At 44.6% G+C, this 22,031-nt stretch overlaps 1 protein-coding gene across 6 annotated transcripts in view; it reads left to right on the forward strand.

Annotated features, from left to right (window-relative positions):
- The window catches only part of PIP4K2A (phosphatidylinositol-5-phosphate 4-kinase type 2 alpha), a 186,428-nt gene that overhangs the window by 110,890 nt on the left and 53,507 nt on the right, over positions 1-22,031 (forward strand). For 3 of the 6 annotated variants that reach the window (XM_086334478.1, XM_086334477.1, XM_086334482.1), the window contains exons 2-4: positions 137-234; positions 1,934-2,030; positions 17,601-17,753. In XM_086334478.1, coding sequence (XP_086190604.1) covers positions 137-234; positions 1,934-2,030; positions 17,601-17,753 — 348 coding nt within the window. Of the gene's footprint in view, positions 1-136; positions 235-1,933; positions 2,031-7,845; positions 8,054-17,016; positions 17,158-17,600; positions 17,754-22,031 lie in introns of those variants that run through there. The other 3 variants (XM_086334479.1, XM_086334481.1, XM_086334480.1) reach the window with 3 other exon arrangements.

Genomic DNA, 22,031 nt, shown 5'->3' on the forward strand with positions numbered 1-22,031 from the left:
TGCATGATGGGAACAGGGAGGAAAGTGGTCTGGGAAGTGCGAGCATCCACCAGGTTTCCTTGGAAAATGAAGTGTTCAAGATAAGTGCTTCCCACCTAGATGCTAACAACCTGTGCCATTTATTCTGTTTTCCTAGATCAATGAACTGAGCCATGTTCAAATCCCTGTTATGTTGATGCCAGATGACTTCAAAGCCTATTCAAAGATAAAGGTGGACAATCACCTTTTTAACAAGTAAGTACAAGCACGACCTTTTGTAGAACTAACGTGGCTGCCAGAAGTATGGTTTTTGTGAATTTCTATAATCACATTATTTTTCAATGGGTGGGAGTAAAGTTTTGCTGATGAAGTTAATCCTGTGATAAACATAGCCATCTGTCATTTTCAGAGAAGCAACAGCAGGCCCTCTTGGGTAATATCTTTTTGCCATATGGCATATTGTTCTCTATGAATATCTTATATGTTAAAAGTGATATTCTCATTACAATTTAAATGTTTGAAGCTGTAAATTGCTTGGAATTTTTTTTTTAGCAGCTATAGACCTCAGCTATAGACCTTACACAAAAGTCTGCTGATGATTCCTTCATGAACAGAAATGACTGCTTCCTAGAACAATAAGGAATTAAGTTGCATTTTTATAAAATGTAATTGGAAGCCATGTTGGGCATTGAGACTATTTCTCCCTCTTTTGAATGTCGTTTTAGACATCATTAGGGAGCACCTTCTGTGGCACTACACTGTGAGCTGGACATACAGGGATGGATAAGAAATATCCTGCCCTGAGACTTCCCTGGTGGCCCATGGATGGGACTTTGCCTTCCAATGCAAGGGACACAGGTTTAATCCCTGGTCAGGGAGCTGACAGTCCTACATGCCTCAAGGCCAAAAAATCAAAACCTAAAAAAAGAAGCAATATTGTAACAAAATTTGGTAATTTTTTTTAAAAGACTTTAAAAATGGTCCACATCAAAAAAAAAAAAATCTTAAAAAAAAAATTATTTTTTTTAAAAGAATACTCTGCCCTCAGGGTGTTCAGTCAGGCAAGTGATTAAAAATGGACACATGTACAAATTACCATCATCTCCTATCGTATGTACAGAGTACCACGATAAAGGGGTGTGTGTATGTGTGCATGTGTGAACAAAAAGGAGGAAGCAATTCTGAATAAGTGGGATGAACCCCAGAGAAATCTCTCTCACGTGAGGATCAACTGTGAAATTTCTTAATAGGGCCATTGTTCTAACGTGAAGCTGCTGTGTTAATTATTCTCATAATACTCTTTAAAGGTTGACCTTTTGAGGGGGATCTTTCCATGTGAATTTAGAATTCGGTATTTACATAAAAGATAAAACAGGTCGAGCCAGGAGTGAGAGAAGGTCTTCTTTTGTAAGCTTTAGTCAGAAGGTAACCTATTAGAGGGCTTCCCTTGTGGCTCAGCTGATAAAGAATCTGCTTGCAACGCGGGAGACGTGGGTTCGATCCCTGGGTTGGGAAGATCCCCTGGCGAAGGGAAAGGCCACCCACTTCAGTATTCTGGCCTGGAGAATTCCATGGACTGTATAGTGCATGGGGTCACAAAGAGCCAGATGAGACTGAGGGACTTTCACTTCACTTCAACCTGTTAGGAGTGGGGAGCGTGGTTTGTACTCTGTCTGCTGCCCTTCCCTCCCTCTGCAAGCCTTTTGCTTCTCTTTTATTGTCCCCCCTGAATGTCTGTCCCTTCTGCCCCCAGATCTTACTGTGGGTTGCAGCAGCTATAGACCTCAGTTCTCTAACACAATCGCGTTCAAGCAAGTTCTCTTCTCGCTCGAAGCCCATCTGTGCCTGCTGTGGGTGGGGCGCTCCAAGCACATCGTTGGCTGCAGGTGAGCAGGATGGTGGCAGATTCACTGTTTGTACATCTGAACTTTATTCCACGATCTGATTGTTTCAGAGAAAACATGCCGAGCCACTTCAAGTTTAAGGAATACTGCCCCATGGTTTTCCGTAACCTGCGGGAGAGGTTTGGAATCGATGATCAGGATTTCCAGGTGAGTTGCTTTCATAACATTTATCTCAAATGGGTTTCACTCATGCCTTTTGCTCCGTAAAATAGAATTCATGTTTTTTTCATGTCAAGTAATAGTAACTTTCATTTTCTAGAAGAATTTTTAAGTGTGCTTTCTGAAATAAAAGGTTCTTTCAGTTAGGGCCCGTTATCAGTATGATCTCATTGTAATTTCATTGCATTTTTTCCCGAGGCCCCCGTAGGGCCCTGCGGTGCAGAATGGCTTAGTGACAGCCGCACCGCTGTCGCCAGCCAGAGCCCACCGGCCTGCGGGACACTTCTGTGTTTGCGCCCTCCTGCTCTTGCGCCCCACCACGTGAAGATGTGCCCTGCTGCCTTCCTCCCCACGTTTGCCCGGGAGTCAATTTTGACTTCTAAAATCGAGTCATGGGCTGTTGGACCTGCTGATGCATGGCCATTTCTCCTGAAATGCACCTGGCGTCAGTTACCTGATTTTCAGAGAGCCGGCCAGATTCGTGAAGGCCAAGGATTTTTTTTAAGAGCAGAAGTCTAAGGAGATACCAGGGCTGCTTCCTGGTCTTTTGTGACAGTCTAGTCATTTTATTGTGTGAATACTGACTTGTTTAATTAATTAATTAATTTCTACTTTTTGGCCACAACAGGTGGCTTGTGGGATCCTAGTTCCTTGACCAGGGATGGAACCCCACCCTTGGCAGGCAAAGTGTGCAGTCCTAAGGACTGGACTGCTGAGAATTCCTGTACCGATTTATTTTAAATCTAGTAAACACTTTCTCTCATTTGTCCCAAACCAGAAATTCTAACTTATCCTCCATCACGTTTCATATTCCCTGGGTGACCTTGCAAGGTGAATATTGCAACAGCTTATCCCGTACTTTCTCTTAAAGAGTAAGTCCTCAAGGCAAATCAAGCTTAGTTAATAGACTTTGCTATACATCTGTGGCCTCCCCGTCCTGTCCCACTGTTGAAAGTTTTCAAGAATTTCTCATAGGCTCATTCACGCCTGAGAAGCCTTCAAACCACCATGTTTTGAAAAAGGATCCCTAGGCTGGGAAAGTCCCCTGGACAACCTACTCCAGTATTCTTGCCTGGAAAATCCCATGGACAGAGGAGCCTGGCGGGCTAGAATCCATAGAGTTGCACGGATTTGGACACAACTGAAGCAACTTAGCACACACACACACACACACACATGATGCTGGCCAGGCTGCGGGTGACATTCCCTCCTCTGTGGACCAGGCCCAGGTTCTGAGCAGAGACTCCAGTGTGCCCCAGAGAGGGTGGAAGGGAAGCCTGCAGGGAGGATGTGGTCACGAGATTTGCTTTTAAAAACTGAGGTGGAGCCAGCATTCATGTGTGGGCTTCATGTGTAAGAGAGAAAGAACGTCAGTCACACTTGGACTTGACGTTTACTGCTGCAAAAGCAAGTCACCTTTAAAGGATAAATTTTGGAATAGTAATATATTAGAAGATATATATAGAGAGAATATATTTCATATAAAATAAAAAGGAATAATTCTCTATTATGTAAGAACTGTTAACTACATTTCAAGAGGCCATGTGAAAATAAACTATGTACCTTAAAAAGAATAACAACTGATAACTGACTTCCTAAGAAAATCTACTCTCTCTGACACTGCATTCAAGTGTGTTTCTTCCTTTGTTCACCTTCCCCTCTTTAAAAAAAATTTTTTTTTCAAATAAAATAGCTACACTGGCGTTTCACGGAAACTGACTTTCAGGGCCAACGCAACAGGATCTTGTTAGATTCCTCAACTTATTACCACAATGAAGTCATATTTCTTCTGAGAACCAGCCCTGTTAAATGAGATCTAAAAGGGACCCATTAGATCCTTAGTTGCTGAAATATTAGGACACCAGACTGGTTTCCCTCTCTCTTCTCCCTAAAAACAAAACCATGTAAGTTGACATTTAAGTAAGGGCAAATAGCTGAGTACAAACTTTGAAGGCAAATTAGGCAACTGGAGGGTGATTCACATGTAACTAATTGGCAAGTCTGTTAAGCTCTTAGCCTGAGAGATCAGTATAAGGGAAAACCAGTGTGAGTGTAATTAATCATTTGAACACCACTCCTTCCTTCAGCCATGTTTGGTGCTTTTGGCATTTAGATTGCTGCTTTCTCTTTGGCAACTGTATTTTTTTTTTTTAAGTGGGTGTTTAATTTCCGTAAACCAGACATATGCAGTTCCTCCGCACCCACGGATTCCACCTACTGCGGGTTGAATTGCGGTTGGTGGAATCTGCGGTTACGGAATCAGCAGGTAAGGAGGGCGGAGAGTTCAGGCCTCCCTCCCCGTTTCTGTGTTCCTTTCTCAATGTCTATACCTCTTAAAATACATTCAGCCGGGGCAGGGCCCCTATCTGAAGACAAGATCTTATATGTGAGGCTCAACCCACTTTATTGCCTACTCGGTTTGGAAAAAGGGAGGAACTTGTGCCAACTCTGGCTCTGGGTTGGTGCCTCCGGGCGCCTGCATACACCTAGCCGGGCACGCAGAGGTGCTGCGTGCACGTGTGTGTGGGGGCGGGGTGGTGGCACCGCGTGCACGCGGGTGGGGGTGGGGGTGGGAGCGGCGGCACCGAGTGGGGCCCAGACCGGAGGGGAGGTCGTGTCAGCTCCTCTGTTGTGGAGTCACTTCTCCCGGGACACTTCATTCGTTGTGGCCAGAACGGGTAACAGTTATCAATTGTCACCTAGTATCAAGTTGAACCCTCTTTTCCCAATCTGATTTGGAAAGTGGGATCAATGATCCGAAGTCTCGTCGTCTTTTGGAGACTCTGGATTGCTCGAGAGGCCCAGGCCCCTCCATGTTCCCGTTGCCTTGCTGTGTTTATTTTCCTGAAGTGCTTACTTTCTGGACAAAGGACTTTTAAATCTATGTGTAGTAAGGGAGCCCACCATCCAGTTCACATTCAAAGCTTCATATTAAATCAAAGGCGTAAATGTTCACCACCTGCTTTGCGTTTGTAAATGCCGTTTTGCTGCACCTGAAAACAGGTCAGTGTCCATCCATCTGATCAAAGTAGAACATAGTGATTAAACAACTGACCTCCTCAGCCAGCTTCTAAAACTGAGACGCTTCCCTGCTGTCTCCATAAACATTTGTCGTCTTTCCTTTGGTTTTGATTCCTTGAATGTCTTTTAAAAAATAGAACTCCTTCCTGCTGTTAAAGTCAAGCAACTGTTTCAGTTGTTATTAACTTATTATTAACAAGCGTATCACTTAACATACATATGTAAACCTGTGTGTGTGTGTGCATGTATGTATGCCCAGTGCTTCCAGATTCAGAACTTTCTCCAACTTGTCAGTGCTTGTTAAAATTACTTTGGTTTGTGATATGCTCAGAGTTGACATGTATTCTTCCGATCATTGTTGGGACAATGTCTTTCCATGATCATTCTTTTAAGTTGTCTTTCAAGATGAATGCTCCCCTGGAAGCCTCCACCGTTACTGTTGCTATAGTTTTTGTCTCTTTGATCTCTGCCACTCTAGTCCCCATAGGTGGGTGTTTTCATGCACAATTATCAACTCAGTGTGTTTATTTGCACCTACTGTGTGTCGGGCTCTGTGATAGACATAGGGAATGCAGAGGAAGAGAAAGGATGAACAAATTCCTTTTGAAAAAAACATTACATGACAGATTCTATAATGGATGCTGATGAGATTTACAGAAACCCAGATGTCTTGATTGTTAATGTTCTTCAAGAAAGAAGAACAGCATCCCTCTTTGCAGTCTCTGAGTACCGGAGCGTGTTAATGACAGGCCCGGCAAGTCAGCTGGAGACTTCAGTTAAAATTTCTGAGCTGCAGAAGAGGATTGCCCAGTGGAAATCAAAAAATTAGGCAGGGTTGCAATGGTGCTGCTGCTGCTAAGTCGCTTCAGTCGTGTCCAACTCTGTGCGACCCCATAGACGGCAGCCCACCAGGCTCCCCCGTCCCTGGGATTCTCCAGGCAACAACACTGGAGTGGGTTGCCATTTCCTTCTCCAATGCATGATAGTGAAAAGTGAAAGTGAAGTCATTCAGTTGTGTCCGACTCTTCGCGACCCCATGGACTGCAGCCTGCCAGGCTCCTCCATCCATGGGATTTCCCAGGCAAGAGTACTGGGTGCCATTGCCTTCTCCGAGCAATGGTGCAATTAATGTTAAATACACCACATAATAGAAACCAGCCCTCTGGCTCTTTGTGAAGGATAATACCAGGCTTGCTTTTCCCCTGCTGAGTCTCCTGAATTAGAATCTCTTTTTATTCGCATTTGATGCATTTTCCTCTTTGTATTGGTAGCAGAGGATTCTAATTTTAAAATAATTTTAAAAGCTAACGTTTTATTAAACTTTTGATGTTCTTGTTTCCAGTTCAAAAATTCTCAAGTATCAGAGACCTTTAGTATGTACTAAACTTGGGGAAAAAATTCTACCATTATCTCTAAAGTCTATCATGGTGTTTGTAGTTTTCCCAAATATAACTGAAACTGTCTGAAGGCGGAAGCTGAGTGTAGCTTGTTTACCAGGGTTGCAGGTACAGGGGTGAGCACCAGCCTGGCTCTGGACAGTTAAGAAACATTTGAGGAAGAAAGGGAGGAAGGGCTGAGGGGACATTGCTGGGAGAAATGAGCCTCTGAACCAGACTGCGGAGGCCAGAGCCAGATGGTGGTGGGCTAGCGGAGAGAAAGGAGGGAACTCAAAGTGGGAACTGGGGAAAAGACCTCCACTGGATTCTCCAGCCCAAGAGCAGCCCTGAGGGTTTTTCTTTTTTAAGATTGACTTATTTTGTTTGGTCCGTGGTGGGTCTTCGTCGCTGCACCCAGGCGTTTCTCCAGTTGCGGTGAGTGGGGGCTGCTCTCTAGTTGCGGTGCGAGGGCTCCTCATTGTGGTGGCTTCTCTTGTTTCGGAGCTGGGGCTTGGTAGTTGCAGTGCATGAGAGCTTAGTTGCTCTGTGGCATGAGGGATCTTAGTTCCCCAGTCAGGCACCAAACCCATGTCCCTTTCATTGCCAGGCAGATTCTTAACCACTGGACCACCAGGGAAGCCCCAGCCCTGTGGATTTTGCACAGGGGAGTAATGTGATGACATCTTGATTTTCTAAAAGCAAATCGAGGCGGTTATGTGTAGAATGCATCAAAGGGAGGTAGAGAAATTAGGAAGCTACGAAATACCCCAACGAGTGAAGAGGCCTGAACCAGGGCACTTGGCACAGACAGGGTTGAGCTGAGAGCAGCTTCCCAGGATGGGGAGAAGGGAAAGCCCAGGATCAAAGGACAGGAGCCGACGTGTCGGACCCTGAGAAAGCAGGAGCGTGGGGGTGCCACTCACCAGGGGAGGGAAGTGTGGGCATGGGGGAGGGGAGAGAGGAAGTTGAGTTTTTTGCCTGTGAATGTGGAGGTGACCTGGAGGTGCCTGGGTGAGGCTAGTCAGCATGTAGTTGGGCGCCCCGGGATTGGGGTCAAGTGCAGAGGCCCAGATCCGGGGCTGATAGACACAGTGGTTCTCGTACTGTCTCCGCTCCAAGTTTGCTGACTCGAGTCAGGTAAGCTCTTTGATTCCTGTGTAACTGTCTGTCATCTCTTGGGTTTGCCCTGCCCGCTCTTTCACAGTTTCTCCTCGCATGCATTGGCCTCTCAGCTTAGTTACCATGAACTTCACAACGAACATCGGACAGAAATTCTGCCTGGGCTGAAAATCAAAGGGCGCCCATCAGCCCTCAGTTTAGACAGGTCTCTGAATAGACTTTTGGGAAAACTCCCTCCCAGCCCGCCAGCATTCTCAGGTGTTTTTCATGTGATTTTTCTGTTGCTTCTTAAGTGTTGAACCAATTCCTGCCCCATCGCAAATTGCCCTACCTGGCAACTCAGGCTGGCTGTGAGCCCTCGTTTTCCGTTCCTGAATTCATGTTGGGTGAAGTCTTTCGATTTTCAGCTGGGCGCTGACAGTCACTTCAGCCCAGGGAGCTCCTGTCCAGGTCGGACACTGCCTCGGACACAGGCCTCTTGTATTTCAGTCTCAGGCAAGTACCAACCCGAGCTTTTTAAAGGCAACCTTACGGCATGCAGACGTTCCTGTAACTCTTTGTCTTTCTCTGCCGGTCATTACCATTCGTTTCTGTGTCCTTCTTTTCTGCTTAGTTGTTTCATTATTAATAAGTGTTCAATTGCACTGCGTTTCACCCGCCTCTGCAATGAAAGCCATTCCACGCCTGGGATCACTGCTCAGACTTTCTTTGAAATTCCCCAGGAGGGTAACCCAAGGATTTAAACCCAGTGGGCTTTTAATCCTTGATGATGATGTTCTTGTTTGAGTGTTGGCCTTGCCCTCCCTGATGGGGTCAGAGGACCATCTGCTCACTCAGACCATCAAATGCAAAGCCAGAAGGCAGTCCGATCTGGGCTCTGGCTCCTGGCCCCTGGCCCGTGTGATTTGAGGCATGTAATTATAATTCTGAGTTGTCAATGAGGCAGCGACCGCCTTCCAGGTGGCAGGTCCATGAAACAGGTAGCCCGGCTCGGGAGAAAGAACGTTTTCCTGGGAGCTGGGAAGCTGGTTTGCATCTTGGCTCTTCAGATGGATTAAGTCTTGCTGTGACTTAATCCATCCACTCGGCCCTGGAGCTCTCAATTTTCTCATCTGTGAAATGAGGGGGAAGAACGCCATGCTCTCTGAGGCCAGTAGGTGACTGTCACTCGGGTTCTCGTGCACGGTATTGCCGTGTCCCCTCTGTAAGGTGCTGCCTTTACACGTTTGAGCGTGGCAAAATTGATTTTGTAAGTGGCTTTCCCATTGACTAAACAGAAAAACTTTTACACATGCTTTTTAGCAGAAATTACAAGCTCATGTCAAAATGGGGAAGAAAAAAAAAAACCAAATGTCTATAAGACTGTTCAAGAGAATTAAATGTTCAAAATGCTTGGGTATTTAAAAATTGGATAGGGGACCATAATGGTTGGTAAATCACGACATTTTTATGAGATGTCTAGAAAGATTGGTGGTAAAGATGAGCTAATTAAATTGACATTTCCTCCATCCCCCCTGGGGGCCCCAGCGATCCTGGGCCTCCTACTGTGGAAATAAACATCTTCAATGCAGACTTTTAGAGGCTTGGGGAGGAAGGCAAGCACCATTAATCCCTTTCTTTAGGGAAAGGAGAATGAATTTCCAATTATAAATGTAAGCAGTCCGTTCAAGAGTGAGTTTTCATCTCTCATCTTCATTTCCTGATGAGTCTACCATGGCACTAGAGCTTCAAATGCAGCTCTTGAGGTTTGAGATGGAGTTTTGCAGTGCTACCAGCCAGGGTTCTCGGACTCCTTAATCTATGGAAATTGGAGGCCAAATGCAGGCAAGATGTTATTGGGACTCCTGTTGCCGCATGAGAAAGTGAAACAAGCAACAGGTGCCTTTGCTTGCTCCCTGAGAGCACAGTGAGCTGGGCCTTGAAATGGGGGGAGGGCACAGGCAGGACCAGGTCCAGGGTTCGGGCTGGAGGGTTGACTGGTGGTTTGCCCACACCTTGGTGGTGCTTTGTGCAGGGCACATGGGTAGTACTCTGGTTTTGCTCCAGACACCTCAGAAGTGGCAGTTGGGTTTTTGGCCCTTTTGTATCTTGTTCGTAAATTGTCAGAACTCCTCACAGTTATTTTTTAGTCCCTTATAGTTTCTTTGTATCTGTTGCTGGAGGAGATGTTTGTTCAGATGCAGGCACTGCAGCAAAGGGTCCCAGATCCCAGCCCATCTCCTTAAGATATGTGATGTATTTGGCTATGGAAAACGGGAGTGGTGGAAAGTGAGTTTACTTATCTAGTGGCAGGATCATCCTGAAACACAGACTAAGTTATCCTGTTCTTACATGCCCTGCATGTAATAGCTTTACTCTGGAACTTTAATTTTTGTCAGTTGATTTTATCCCTAGCTCCCCAGCAAGCCTGGCAGCATCCTAAGAAACAGCATGGACTTGCTGTCACATGTTCACTGCACTGGACTGAATAGAGAACACCGGTGATGCCGCCTTGCTCACCCAAACACAGCCCTGGGTCTACCACCAGGCCCTCAGGGTGATAGGTGTGCTCAGGGGACTTGCAGGGAGAATGTTTGGACCAGTCACAAATGCTTGCACCCTGGATGATTGTGTTATATGAAATGTCCAGAACAGGCAGGTCTCTAAGAAAGTAAATGAGTGGTTTACTAGTTGGCTGGGCAGTGGGCAGAGTTGGCAGGGCAGAGGGCAGGAATGGGACTGACTGCTAATGGCTACAGGGTTTCTTTTTGAGGTTGATGAAAATGCCCTAAAATTCATTGTGGTCATGGTTTAACTGTATAATTGTACTAAAAACCATTGATTTGTAGGCTTTAAGTAGGTGAATTTTCTGGTACATGAATTATATCTCAGTAAAGCCATTAAGGATGTTTGGAGTTTAAGATTAGTTTATATTTGGTATGAGACCTTTTTCTCCTCCACCATTGATTTTGGTTGCCTTTTTCTTGACATATGGGGCTTGTGTTAAAGTATTTTCGTTTAGAACAAGTGAATTTAAGGCATTACATAGTTTATAATATACAGCTGTCAAATGTATAGAAGAAAAGGGTAGCCAGTGAATAAAAGCAGTTTGTGTGCATTTATCATTGAAAGTGAAAGTCTTAGTTGCTCAGTCATATCCAGCTCTCTGCGACCTCATGGTCTGTCCATGGAATTCTCAGGCAAGAATACTGGAGTGGGTAGCGATTCCCTTCTCCAGGGGATCTTCTGTACCCAGGGATCAAACCCAGGTCTCCTGCATTGCAGGTGGATTCTTTACCATCTGAGCTACCAGGGAAATCTTATCATTTGATTCCCCCCAAACTGAAAGCAAATCATTGTCCATTTCCTGGTTTCTGCAGACTGAAAGCAGAAGCACATTAATGAATCCTCGTAGTAGAGCAAGAAGGAAACCTAGAGACACTCAAGTCTGACTGTCTGTCTTAGCAGATAATCGAATAACAGAGTAAGGAGCAGGAGGGGCATTGATCGGAGGGGGGCCTAATGGCCCTTAACTTCTCACTGCTTCTCTTTCTGCCACACATGCTGAGACCTGAAAACCTGAAGAGGAAAGAAAGGTAATCAAGAAAGGCTGGGAGCCACTACTTGTGCAGACCTTTGCAGATTTCTATTACATATGTATTTTCAACATTGAATTAAGCCTTTTAAGGCTCTGCCTTGAACTGGATTTTGTGGTGGCCCAGCATGTTCCGTAAATGACTTCCCAGATCAACACCCCAAGATTGCTCTTCTAGACCTCCTCCTCTCCCCTTAAGCTCTCATCCAGCCTGCTCCTTGTCACCCTTCTTGCCCTGGCCACCACCTCAAGATCACCCAAGGACAGTCTGTCTGGCTCCCTGACATTCCCTGTCCTGTACCTTCCACTTGGTTGGCGTCTTCAGCCAGCCTGCTTTGCCCCCCTCCTCCTCAGGCAGGGGTCTCCCCAGCTCCCATGCTTGCTCCATCCTGTAGAGGATCAGCCCACTCCTCCACTGTCCTTCCTGTCCTTTGGTTGGAGAGGATGCAAGAAGCAGAGCAGGAGCCATGTATAACCTTTCAGGGTAGGAATTTTCAACTTGAAACTTCTTTGTGTAAAATGTTTTAAATTCTCTTTTTCAAATTGCAACTGGTTCTAACAGAGGGCTGTAGAAAGTAAGCCATGAAATGGACAGTATGAGAGTGGCAAGAATGTGGTTCTTGATTGTCACTGGGTATACAACCAAAGGCTTGGCCAGGGTGGAATCAAGAGTTAACTGGAGGGACTTTCCCGGCAGGCCAGTGGTTAAGGCTCCATTGCTGGGGGCATGGGTTCAATCCCTGGGTGGGGAACTAAGATCCCATAAACTGCAGCCAAAAGAAAAAGGAAAAGCCAACTGGAAGAGCCCATTCTATCAGTCTTTCATTTTTGACTTACCAAATTACAGAATAATTTGTTGTTATTGAGCTGTATCTCTAAATGTCTTCCAGGTTGAAATTTGCTGTTTATAATAATAGCTACCATTAAGGAGTACTACTCTTCCAGGCACTGTTATCAAAATTTTTGTCTTACCTCATTTAACCCCCAGGAAAACTTAATGGTGATGATTCTGTCATTATTACCTTTCTACAATGGAAATTGATGCAAGGGGGTTAAATGGTGCTTTCAGCTAGAACTTCACTCTCCCACATAAATCTTGTCCTGACTTGCAAATTTTTTCCTTTTATTTTTTTCCTATTTGCTTGTTTTAGTATTGTAGAGAGTGACCCAGAGCATCCCCAGCGTGAAAGACTATTCCTATTCCATTCAGCCTTGGCATTCTTGGCATTGTGGTTGTAAGCAGGGAAAGGAGGAGAATGGGACAGTTTTCTAAAGATTAAGCCACTGATCAAGAGAGAAAGCAGACCTCCAGCAATTCTCAGAACATGTGAATTAATTAAAACAGACATGATGAACTGTGCCACATGGTTGGAAATGTGAAGAGTTCATAGGACTGACGTTGTCACCACCGTCTACAGGACCGTAGGACACATTACTGAGCGCCAGCCCTGTCTCTCTGCTGCACAGATTGACTCTCAGCCCGGGGCTCAGCGCACATACTTCTCCTGGCCTTAAGCCTTGCTTCCAAACACATCTGTCTCAGCCCTTGCTGAGAGAGAAGACAGCCCCCTTTCCTATCTGTCTCGGATAAAGCCAAGTAATGATTGTCCTAGAAGTCAGGAGAGGTTTGTACGCATGTTAATAAAAGCATAAATTGAGGATTCTGGGCTGCATTAGCATTGAGGCTGTTACTGATGGTATTTTTACACATTTTACTTGGCAAATTTGAAGAACAAAGACAGGTTTGGCCTTGTGCCAGCTGGCTCAGGCGTTATATTATAGTGAGAAGGTGTTTGTCACCGCAGAGAAATCTATGGTAACAGTCCATCCTAACACCCTCCAGACGCATGTTCAAACAGGAGGCAGAGGCCTCTGCAAGGCCTCCACGGACACTGACCCACTCAGGTCTCAAGCAAGTGGTTTCTGCTCTCTGGGCCTCTGTTTTCTGCTCTGTAAACTGGGTGGTTTGGAACAGTCTCCAAGGTTGCCCCCAGCTGTCATGCTCTGCAACTATGAGGTTTATTTAAGCATAAGGAGACCCTTTGGGTCTGGAGGTTACTCCCTGGCTGTTTCTCTCAGGTCTTTCTCCTCTTGGCTTCCCAGACTTGTCCAAGTGTATGGACAAGTATGATGCTGTGGTTCGCTCTTCCTTTGTGACAAAATAGAGGACACTGAGGAATTTCAGTTTCTAGATAGCAGGCTGTTTGGTCTGTGTACCATGCCTGTCCTCTCGTTCTTGTGAGAAGTCCCGAGAACAGCCGCCGCCTCTGACGCCTTATTTCCGTGCTGCTCTGAGAACTGTTATCGTCTCCCTTCAGTCCTGGCCCGGGTGTCCTGAGCCATTATCATGCCCCTGCTGAGAGGGCAGTTGGACTCTCCTCTCACTGGACTTTTGTTGGGAGACATCAAGTCACCTTGAGGCCTGTGCTCCCCTGCACGGCCTAGAGCCGTGTGCCCTGTCTTCCTGGAAGTACATTTTAGAGTTGTTGGAGGTCCAAGGAGAGACCACCACCCCGGCTTACCCTCCATCACTTTACAGGCCCGGGAACCGATGCTCAAAGAGGCTTACTGCCTTTGGGTATCGAGGGTTGATGATGGAGAGAATGTTCTAGGGCCCAGACCAGCACCTGCCTTAGTACTGCCCTCCCCAACAGACATATTTCTCCCTTATGTTAGAGCTTACAGAAAGTCAACGATCATGGTATTAATTAATGGCAAAATTTAGCCTTGTTTTTGTAAATTGCCCCAAAAGGTTGCCTCAGAGGTTTTAGGCAGGAGCCTTGGGTGTGACACTTGGCTCCATTGTATCCCAATTTCATTATGTTCATGTGGGAAAAGGCACCTGGCTCTTTCTATCCCATAGTAATGCTGTGGAAATAAATATGAATATGGATTTTTCCAAGCCTTAAGAGTCATTCTAAGGGCCACACATTTTGTGTAAAATTGCATTTACTCTTCTGATTGCTTGTCTAAAGCTTTCAATAAATCCGACTTACACATTTTTATATTCATAGCGATTATAAAAAGTACATCCCAATTGTTGATAAAGTGTGCTTGTCCCTCATTTCACTGTTAGAAAACTAAGAGCCTTAAAAAAATCTTCCAGACATTGGAAGCAGATATTGTGGGTTGGGACTACTTATGTGATTATTAAAATATTAAGACAATCAAGATTAGAATTTGTGAAGTTTTATATCCCAGGCCATTATGAGAGGATCAATATCCTTATACAAAGTCTATAATAAATAATCATCAGTGTCTTTGAGACTGAAAGGAAAGGCAAAGAATTTGGAAGGAGGTAGCATCTGTGCTAAGGAGTTAATACATTTTTTAAAAATATTTTTTCTTTGTATTGGAATATAGTTGCTTTATAGTGTTGTGTTAGTTTCTGCTGTGCAAGGAAGAGAATCAATCAGCTATATGTGTACATGTATCCCTTTCTTCTTGGACCTCCCTCCAACTCTACCCACCCATCTCACCCCTCTAGGTCATCACGGAACACCAGGCTGAGTTCCTGTGGTTGCAGGCTCTCACTAGCTGTCTGTTTTACACTCTGCAGCATATATATGTCAGTGGTACTCTCCCAATTCATCCCACCCTACCCTTCCCCCACTGTGTCCACATGTCTGTGTCTCTATTCCAGCCTTGGAAATAGATTCATCTGTACCATTTTTCTAGATTCTACATATATGCATAAATCAGAAAGAGAAAAACAAATATCAGTAACGCATATATGAGGAGTTAGTACATTTTTGATTCTGCCTTTTCTAGCCCTTTACTTTGTAAATCCATACACTGAACATTGTATTATTAGACATTTCATTAGTGAATTAATACACTGAATGCAATGAATCATTATTCACTGTAACGTTTTGCATTTTAACCAAACCAGAGTTGGATGGACTATAGTGGGACGGGCATTCAGGCAGGCATGTTTGTAACACACTTACTACACTAGACCCACCATGCTCTGCTCCAGACAAATCCCATCGAGCCGTGGTTCAGGAGACTCTTGGTTCTCACGTGTGGTCTGCAGACCCGCTGTATCAGCATCATCTGTGCTTCAGACGCTGCACCCCACACCTGCTGGGTCAGAATCTGCACTGTCACGAGATGCCCAGGTGACTCCATTGCCCATTAAAGTTTAAGAAGCACTGACTCGGCAGCTTTCAATCCTGTTCTCTCCCACTAGTCAGTGATAGAACGTTAACACTTTCATATTCCATACACCTAAGAAAACAGTCCGTGAAACTGATGCTGCTGTTAATTCTGTCTTTTGCTGAATATGAGTATCCTTTGCTAGCCTCTCTTCTCCCTCAAAAGTTATTCTACATGTATTGTCAGTTTTATAGTTTATAATCTGGTCTGCCTGTCTTTCATTAAGTTCATTATTCGTGCTTTGATTTTTATGCCTGAAAGTAATTTGTAATCTTACAATTCCTAGTGTTCTTGTTTTATTTGGAATAACCTTTTACAAATGAATGTTCAGGAAGAAAAAGACCACTAGCCAAGAGCAGTGATTGCTTTTTTTGGCCAATGTTTAAAACCTCCAAATAGGACATTCACCTTGATTTCCTTCCCTTTTAATTCTTAGTAGGAAGTGATAAAAAGGGGGGTTTTTATTTTCCAGGGGAAAAAAAAAAGAAAATATAAGAATCAAACTTGTTAATATAACCGTTTTCGTCCCCCAAATCCTTTTCCTACTTCTCAGTCCATCTGATGAATTTCAGCTGTCTTCATCGTTTAATATAGCCAGATCCTTCTATTTAAAGGCATTGGGAGTTACTTTTCACAAGTTTTCTAATATGCTAAGGAAAGCAATTTTGATTAATTGGCCAGGGAGGCTCTGCCCTTGCCAGGTGTGCCTGGTGGCATTCAGATCAGGCTGTGTGGTCTCGGGATGTAAAAACAGAGACCTTGGGGCCAGGGCAGATGCTGGGAGTGAGAACGCACTCACCTCCGTCAGCCCAAGACCGGGCAGCCCCTCCACGAGCTGCTGCAGCTCCGCAATGTCGTTAGACCTCTGAAGACTCAGTCCTGGATTTCATCTAGAAAAGGAAAGGTTAAGGAAGCTTATATTCTAGAAAGATGGAGAAGTCATGATGCAGTGATCCCACTTGCCTCTCTGAAGACATCTGCGTCCCCCTAACCAGACAGACTTTGGATCACTGGGGCTTTGGAATGCCCACTTGGGAAGAGGAAGGCGGAGTGACTGTCTTTCCCTGTGAGTCCCTCACAATCCATCCAGTGGAGCTGGGCAGGGAGTGGAAGTCAGTTCTCAAGGGCACAGTGAGCAGAGGTGAACACCAGACTTCCTCAGATGCTGGGGGTTTGCTGATCCCAGTAAGCAGTGTAATATGCTTGGGGAAAAGGAGGAGAGTTCCCCGAGGCTCTGAGAAAAGAGATTCAAATGGGAGTCACCTGAGAGAGCAGCAGGGACTTAGCTAGTGGGAGGGTGGAGAGCCTGAATCTGGAATGAAATTCTAGACACTGGAGTGAGATGAAGCCAGGAGAGCCCCCACTCACAGCCCCACCTCATCCCCTCCAGAGATGAACTGTCCTCAACAATGACTGAAGTGGGGTTGGGGGATGGACCAGGTCAGAATCTTCTAGAGCTGTGTTATAGCATACCTGCCCAGGCCAGCCCAGGGCAGCCACAGACCCCAGGGTTCACTAATTGAGTCATTTCCTACTTGAGTAGTTGACTAGTTGAGAACTTGGGTTTGGAGCCAGCCACACTGCAGATGGAATTCCCAATTTTCCGCTTGCTAAAGCTGTGTGACCTTGGCTCAGTTATTTTACATCTCTGATCCCTATCTCCTCATCTGTAAAACAACAGTGATATAAATAGTAATTGTTCCATAGGAATGTTATCAGAATTGGGAGAAGTGCTCTGTGCCTAACTCTTGGCAGAATACCTGTTTGTATAAGGAAACTCACAGTGAATGTAAAATGTCCTTCCATGGCTGGAACCTAACTTTATTCAGAAGGAAACCTGAGCTCTTGTTCAACTCAAAAGAACAAGGTAAACAGAGCAACTTTGATTATAATTCTAGATGTTAGAGTCACTATTTTAATTTCATTTGAAGGACTTGCCATTTGAGTTACAATGAATAGAAAATGTCCTCCTCCTTATCAACTTCTTCCAAACACAGATTTTGTGTTTTTTTTTTTAAACTTTTTATTTTTTAGTGGGGTATAGCCGATTAACAATGTTATGACAGTTCTGGGTGAACAGGGAAGGCGCTCAGCCATACATATACATGTCCCCAAGTTCCCCTCCATCGAGGCTGTCAGATAATCCTGAGCAGAGTTCCCTGTGTGATACAAGTCGGGCCTTGTTAGTTACCGATTTTCAATATAGCAGTGCAAACACATATGTTTTTGAAAACTTGTAACGACAACAAATGACCTGGAAACTGGTCTTTAACTGTTTCTCTTCCTTCCTCCCCCATCGCCCACGGGAAGAATTCCCTGACCCGCAGTGCACCTCTTCCCAACGACTCCCAGGCCCGCAGTGGAGCGAGATTCCACACGTCCTATGACAAGAGGTATATCATCAAGACCATCACAAGTGAAGATGTGGCCGAAATGCACAACATCCTGAAGAAATACCACCAGGTAATGTTTCTTTATTTTTACTTGAAACTCTGAGGTGATCAATATTCATAATGAATTATCATAAAGGCCCAAGATTTAAAGATATAGGTAGGTCATGATGAGAACACATTTGACACAAAAATTCCCTCTAGCCGTGTTTGTAAAAATTATTATATCCAGATTACAGACAGTTAACATTTAGGAATGGTAGATTGTTAGTTATATATGTAACTCTTCTAATCTAAACACCCTTCTGTTCAGTAGTTTCAATGATTACCATTCTGATTTTAAAATCACTGAGCTTCAGATCAGGTCAGTCACTCAGTTGTGTCCAACTTTTTGCAACCCCATGAATTGCAACACAACAGGCCTCCCTGTCCATCACAAACTCCCGCAGTTCACTAAGACTCACGTCCATTGAGTCAGTGATACCATTAAGCCATCTCATCCTCTGTCGTCCCCTTCTCCTCTTGCCCCCATTCCCTCCCAGCATCAGAGTCTTTTCCAATGAGTCAACTCTTCACATGAGGTGGCCAAAGTACTGGAGTTTCATCTTTAGCATCAGTCCTTCCAAAGAAATCCCAGGGCTGATCTCCTTCAGAATGGACTGGTTGGATCTCCTTGCAGTCCAAGGGACTCTCAAGAGTCTTCTCCAACACCACAGTTCAAAAGCATCAATTCTTCAGCACTCAGCCTTCTTCACAGTCCAACTCTCACATCCATACATGACCACAGGAAAAACCATAGCCTTGACTAGACGGACCTTTGTTGGCAAAGTAATGTCTCTGCTTTTGAATATGCTATCTAGGTTGGTCATAACTTTCCTTCCAAGGAGTAAACGTCTTTTAATTTCATGGCTGCAGTCACCATCTGCAGTGATTTTGGAGCCCAAAAAAATAAAGTCTGACACTGTTTCCACTGTTTCCCCATCTATTTCCCATGAAGTGATGGGACCAGATGCCATGATCTTCGTTTTCTGAATGTTGAGCTTTAAGCCAACTTTTTCACTCTCCACTTTCACTTTCATCAAGAGGCTTTTTAGTTCCTCTTCACTTTCTGCCATAAGGGTGGTGTCATCTGCATATCTGAGGTTATTGATATTTCTCCCAGCAATCTTGATGCCAGCTTGTGTTTCTTCCAGTCCAGCGTTTCTCATGATGTACTCTGCATATAAGTTAAATAAACAGGCTGACAATATACAGTCTTGACGTACTCCTTTCCTTATTTGGAACCAGTCTGTTGTTCCATGTCCAGTTCTAACTGTTGCTTCCTGACCTTCATACAGATTTCTCAAGAGGCAGATCAGGTGTTCTGGTATTCCCATCTCTTGAAGAATTTTCCACAGTTTATTGTGATCCACACAGTCAAAGGCTTTGGCATAGTCAATAAAGCAGAAATAGATGTTTTTCTGGAACTCTCTTGCTTTTTCCATGATCCAGCGGATGTTGGCAATTTGATCTCTGGTTCCTCTGCCTTTTCTAAAACCAGCTTGAACATCAGGAAGTTTACGGTTCACATATTGCTGAAGCCTGGCTTGGAGAATTTTGAGCATTACTTTACTAGCATGTGAGATGAGTGCAATTGTGCGGCAGTTTGAGCATTCTTTGGCATTGCCTTTCTTTGGGATTGGAATGAAAACTGACCTTTTCCAGTCCTGTGTCCACTGCTGAGTTTTCCAAATTTGCTGGCATATTGAGTGCAGCACTTTCACAGCATCATCTTTCAGGATTTGGAATAGCTGAACTAGAATTCCATCACCTCCACTAGCTTTGTTCGTAGTGATGTTTTCTAAGGCCCACTTGACTTCACATTCCAGGATGTCTGGCTCTAGGTGAGTGATCACACCATCGTGATTATCTGGGTCATGAAGATCTTTTTTGTACAGTTCTTCTGTGTATTCTTGCCATCTCTTCTTAATATCTTCTGCTTCTGTTAGGTCCATACCATTTCTGTCCTTTATCGAGCCCATCTTTGCATGAAATGTTCCCTTGGTATCTCTGATTTTCTTGAAGAGATCTCTAGTCTTTCCCATTCTGTTGTTTTCCTCTATTTCTTTGCATTGATTGCTGAAGAAGGCTTTCTTATCTGCATTCAGATGTTTATATCTTTCCTTTTCTCCTTTGCTTTTCGCTTCTCTTCTTTTCACAGCTATTTGTAAGGCCTCCCCAGACAGCCATTTTGCTTTTTTGCATTTCTTTTCCATGGAGATGGTCTTGATCCCTGTCTCCTGTACAATGTCACGAACCTCATTCCATAGTTCATCAGGTACTCTGTCTATCAGATCTAGGCCCTTAAATCTATTTCTCACTTCCACTGTATAATCATGATGCTGCTGCTGCTGCTACTACTACTAAAGTTGCTTCAGTCGTGTCCGACTCTGTGCGACCCCAGAGATGGCAGCCCACCAGGCTCCCCTGTCCCTGGGATTCTCCAGGCAAGAACACTGGAGTGGGTTGCCATTTCCTTCTCCAATGCATGAAAGTGAAAAGTGAAAGTGAAGTCGTTCAGTCATGTCTGACTCTTAGCGACCCCATGGACTGCAGCCTACCAGGCTCCTGCGTCCATGGGATTTTCCAGGCAAGAGTACTGGAGTGGGGTGCCATTGCCTTCTCTGGTATAATCATAAGAGATTTGATTTAGGTCATACCTGAATGGTCTAGTGGTTTTCCCTACTTTCTTCACATTAGGTCTGAATTTGGCAATAAGGAGTTCATGGGCTGAGCCACAGTCAGCTCCTGGTCTTGTTTTTGCTGACTGTATACAGTTTCTCCATCTTTGGCTGCAAAGAATATAATCATTCTGAAATCGGTCTTGACCATCTGGTGATGTTCATGTATAGAGTCTTCTCTTGTGTTGTTGGAAGAGGGTGTTTGTTATGACCAGTGCATTTTCTTGGCAAAACTCTATTAGTCTTTGCCCTGCTTCATTCCGTATACCAAGGCCAAATTTGCCTGTCACTCCAGGTGTTTCTTGACTTCCTACTTTTGCATTCCAGTCCCCTATAATGAAAAGGACATCTTTTTTGGGTGTTAGCTCTAAAAGGTCTTGTAGGTCTTCAAAGAACCGTTCAATTTCAGCTTCTTCAGCGTTACTGGTTGGGGCATAGACTTGGATTACTGTGACATTGAATGGTTTGCCTTGGAAACGAACAGAGATCATTCTGTCGTTCTTGAGATTGCATCCAAGTACTGCATTTCGGACTCTTTTGTTGACCATTATGGCTACTCCATTTCTTCTGAGGGATTCCTGCCCACAGTAGTAGATATAATGGTCATCTGAGTTAAATTCACCCATTCCAGTCCATTTTAGTTCACTGATTCCTAGAACGTTGACATTCACTCTTGCCATCTCTTGTTTGACCACTTCCAATTTGCCTTGATTCATGGACCTGACATTCCAGGTTCCTATGCAATATTGCTCTTTACAGCATCAGACCTTGCTTCTATCACCAGTCACATCCACAGCTGGGTATTCTTTTTGCTTTGGCTTCATCCCTTCATTCTTTCTGGAGTTACTTCTCCACTGATGTCCAGTAGCATATTGGGCACCTACTGATCTGGGGAGTTCCTCTTTCAGTATCCTATCAATTTGCCTTTTCATACTGTTCATGGGGTTCTCAAGGCAAGAATACTGAAGTGGTTTGCCATTCCCTTCTCCAGTGGACCACATTCTGTCAGATCTCTCCACCATGACCCGCACATCTTGGGTTGCCCCATGGGCATGGTTTAGTTTAAGGGTTGGCAACATTTTGGAAGTTATTTCGCACATGCCTCTTGGCAGTGAGATGTTGACCCCTGAGTATTTAACCAATTACGCCTTTTGAGAAGAGGCTCTGATTTTAGGACATGGGTGTCTGTCTACTCACTACCTGCTTTTCAGAGCCCTCATCATTGTCCCTTCATAATCTCCTGGGAGTAGAATGAAACTACCCGGGGAAACGTCCATCTCTTTCTATCGTGTGCCCCCTACTGCTCTCTTTCTTGATAAATTCCAGCACAAGTGCCTGCAGAGCATGCTTGCTGCTGTACTCTAAGCCCTCCATAAGTGGCAGTGGTCATAGCATCATCAAGTTCTGCAGCCATGACCAGTAACAACTATGTCATCTTGAGGAAGTGTAGTCTTAGGGTGTGAATATGGCACTGTTGATGGCATTTTCAAAGCAGTCACCTTGAGAACTGGTGTTTAAACCACACACTGCAGCACATACCCACACAGGCACACACACATACTGTTGCTGTTAACCAAAGGCTCCTCAGAAGTGTTTATATCATCACATCAAGCACCAGCCTCACAAAGTGA

This window comes from Bos grunniens, chromosome 13 (genome assembly GCF_055505025.1).
Source record: "Bos grunniens cultivar Pamir isolate PY7600 chromosome 13, Bosgru_T2T1.0, whole genome shotgun sequence".
Lineage (NCBI taxonomy): Eukaryota > Metazoa > Chordata > Mammalia > Artiodactyla > Bovidae > Bos > Bos grunniens.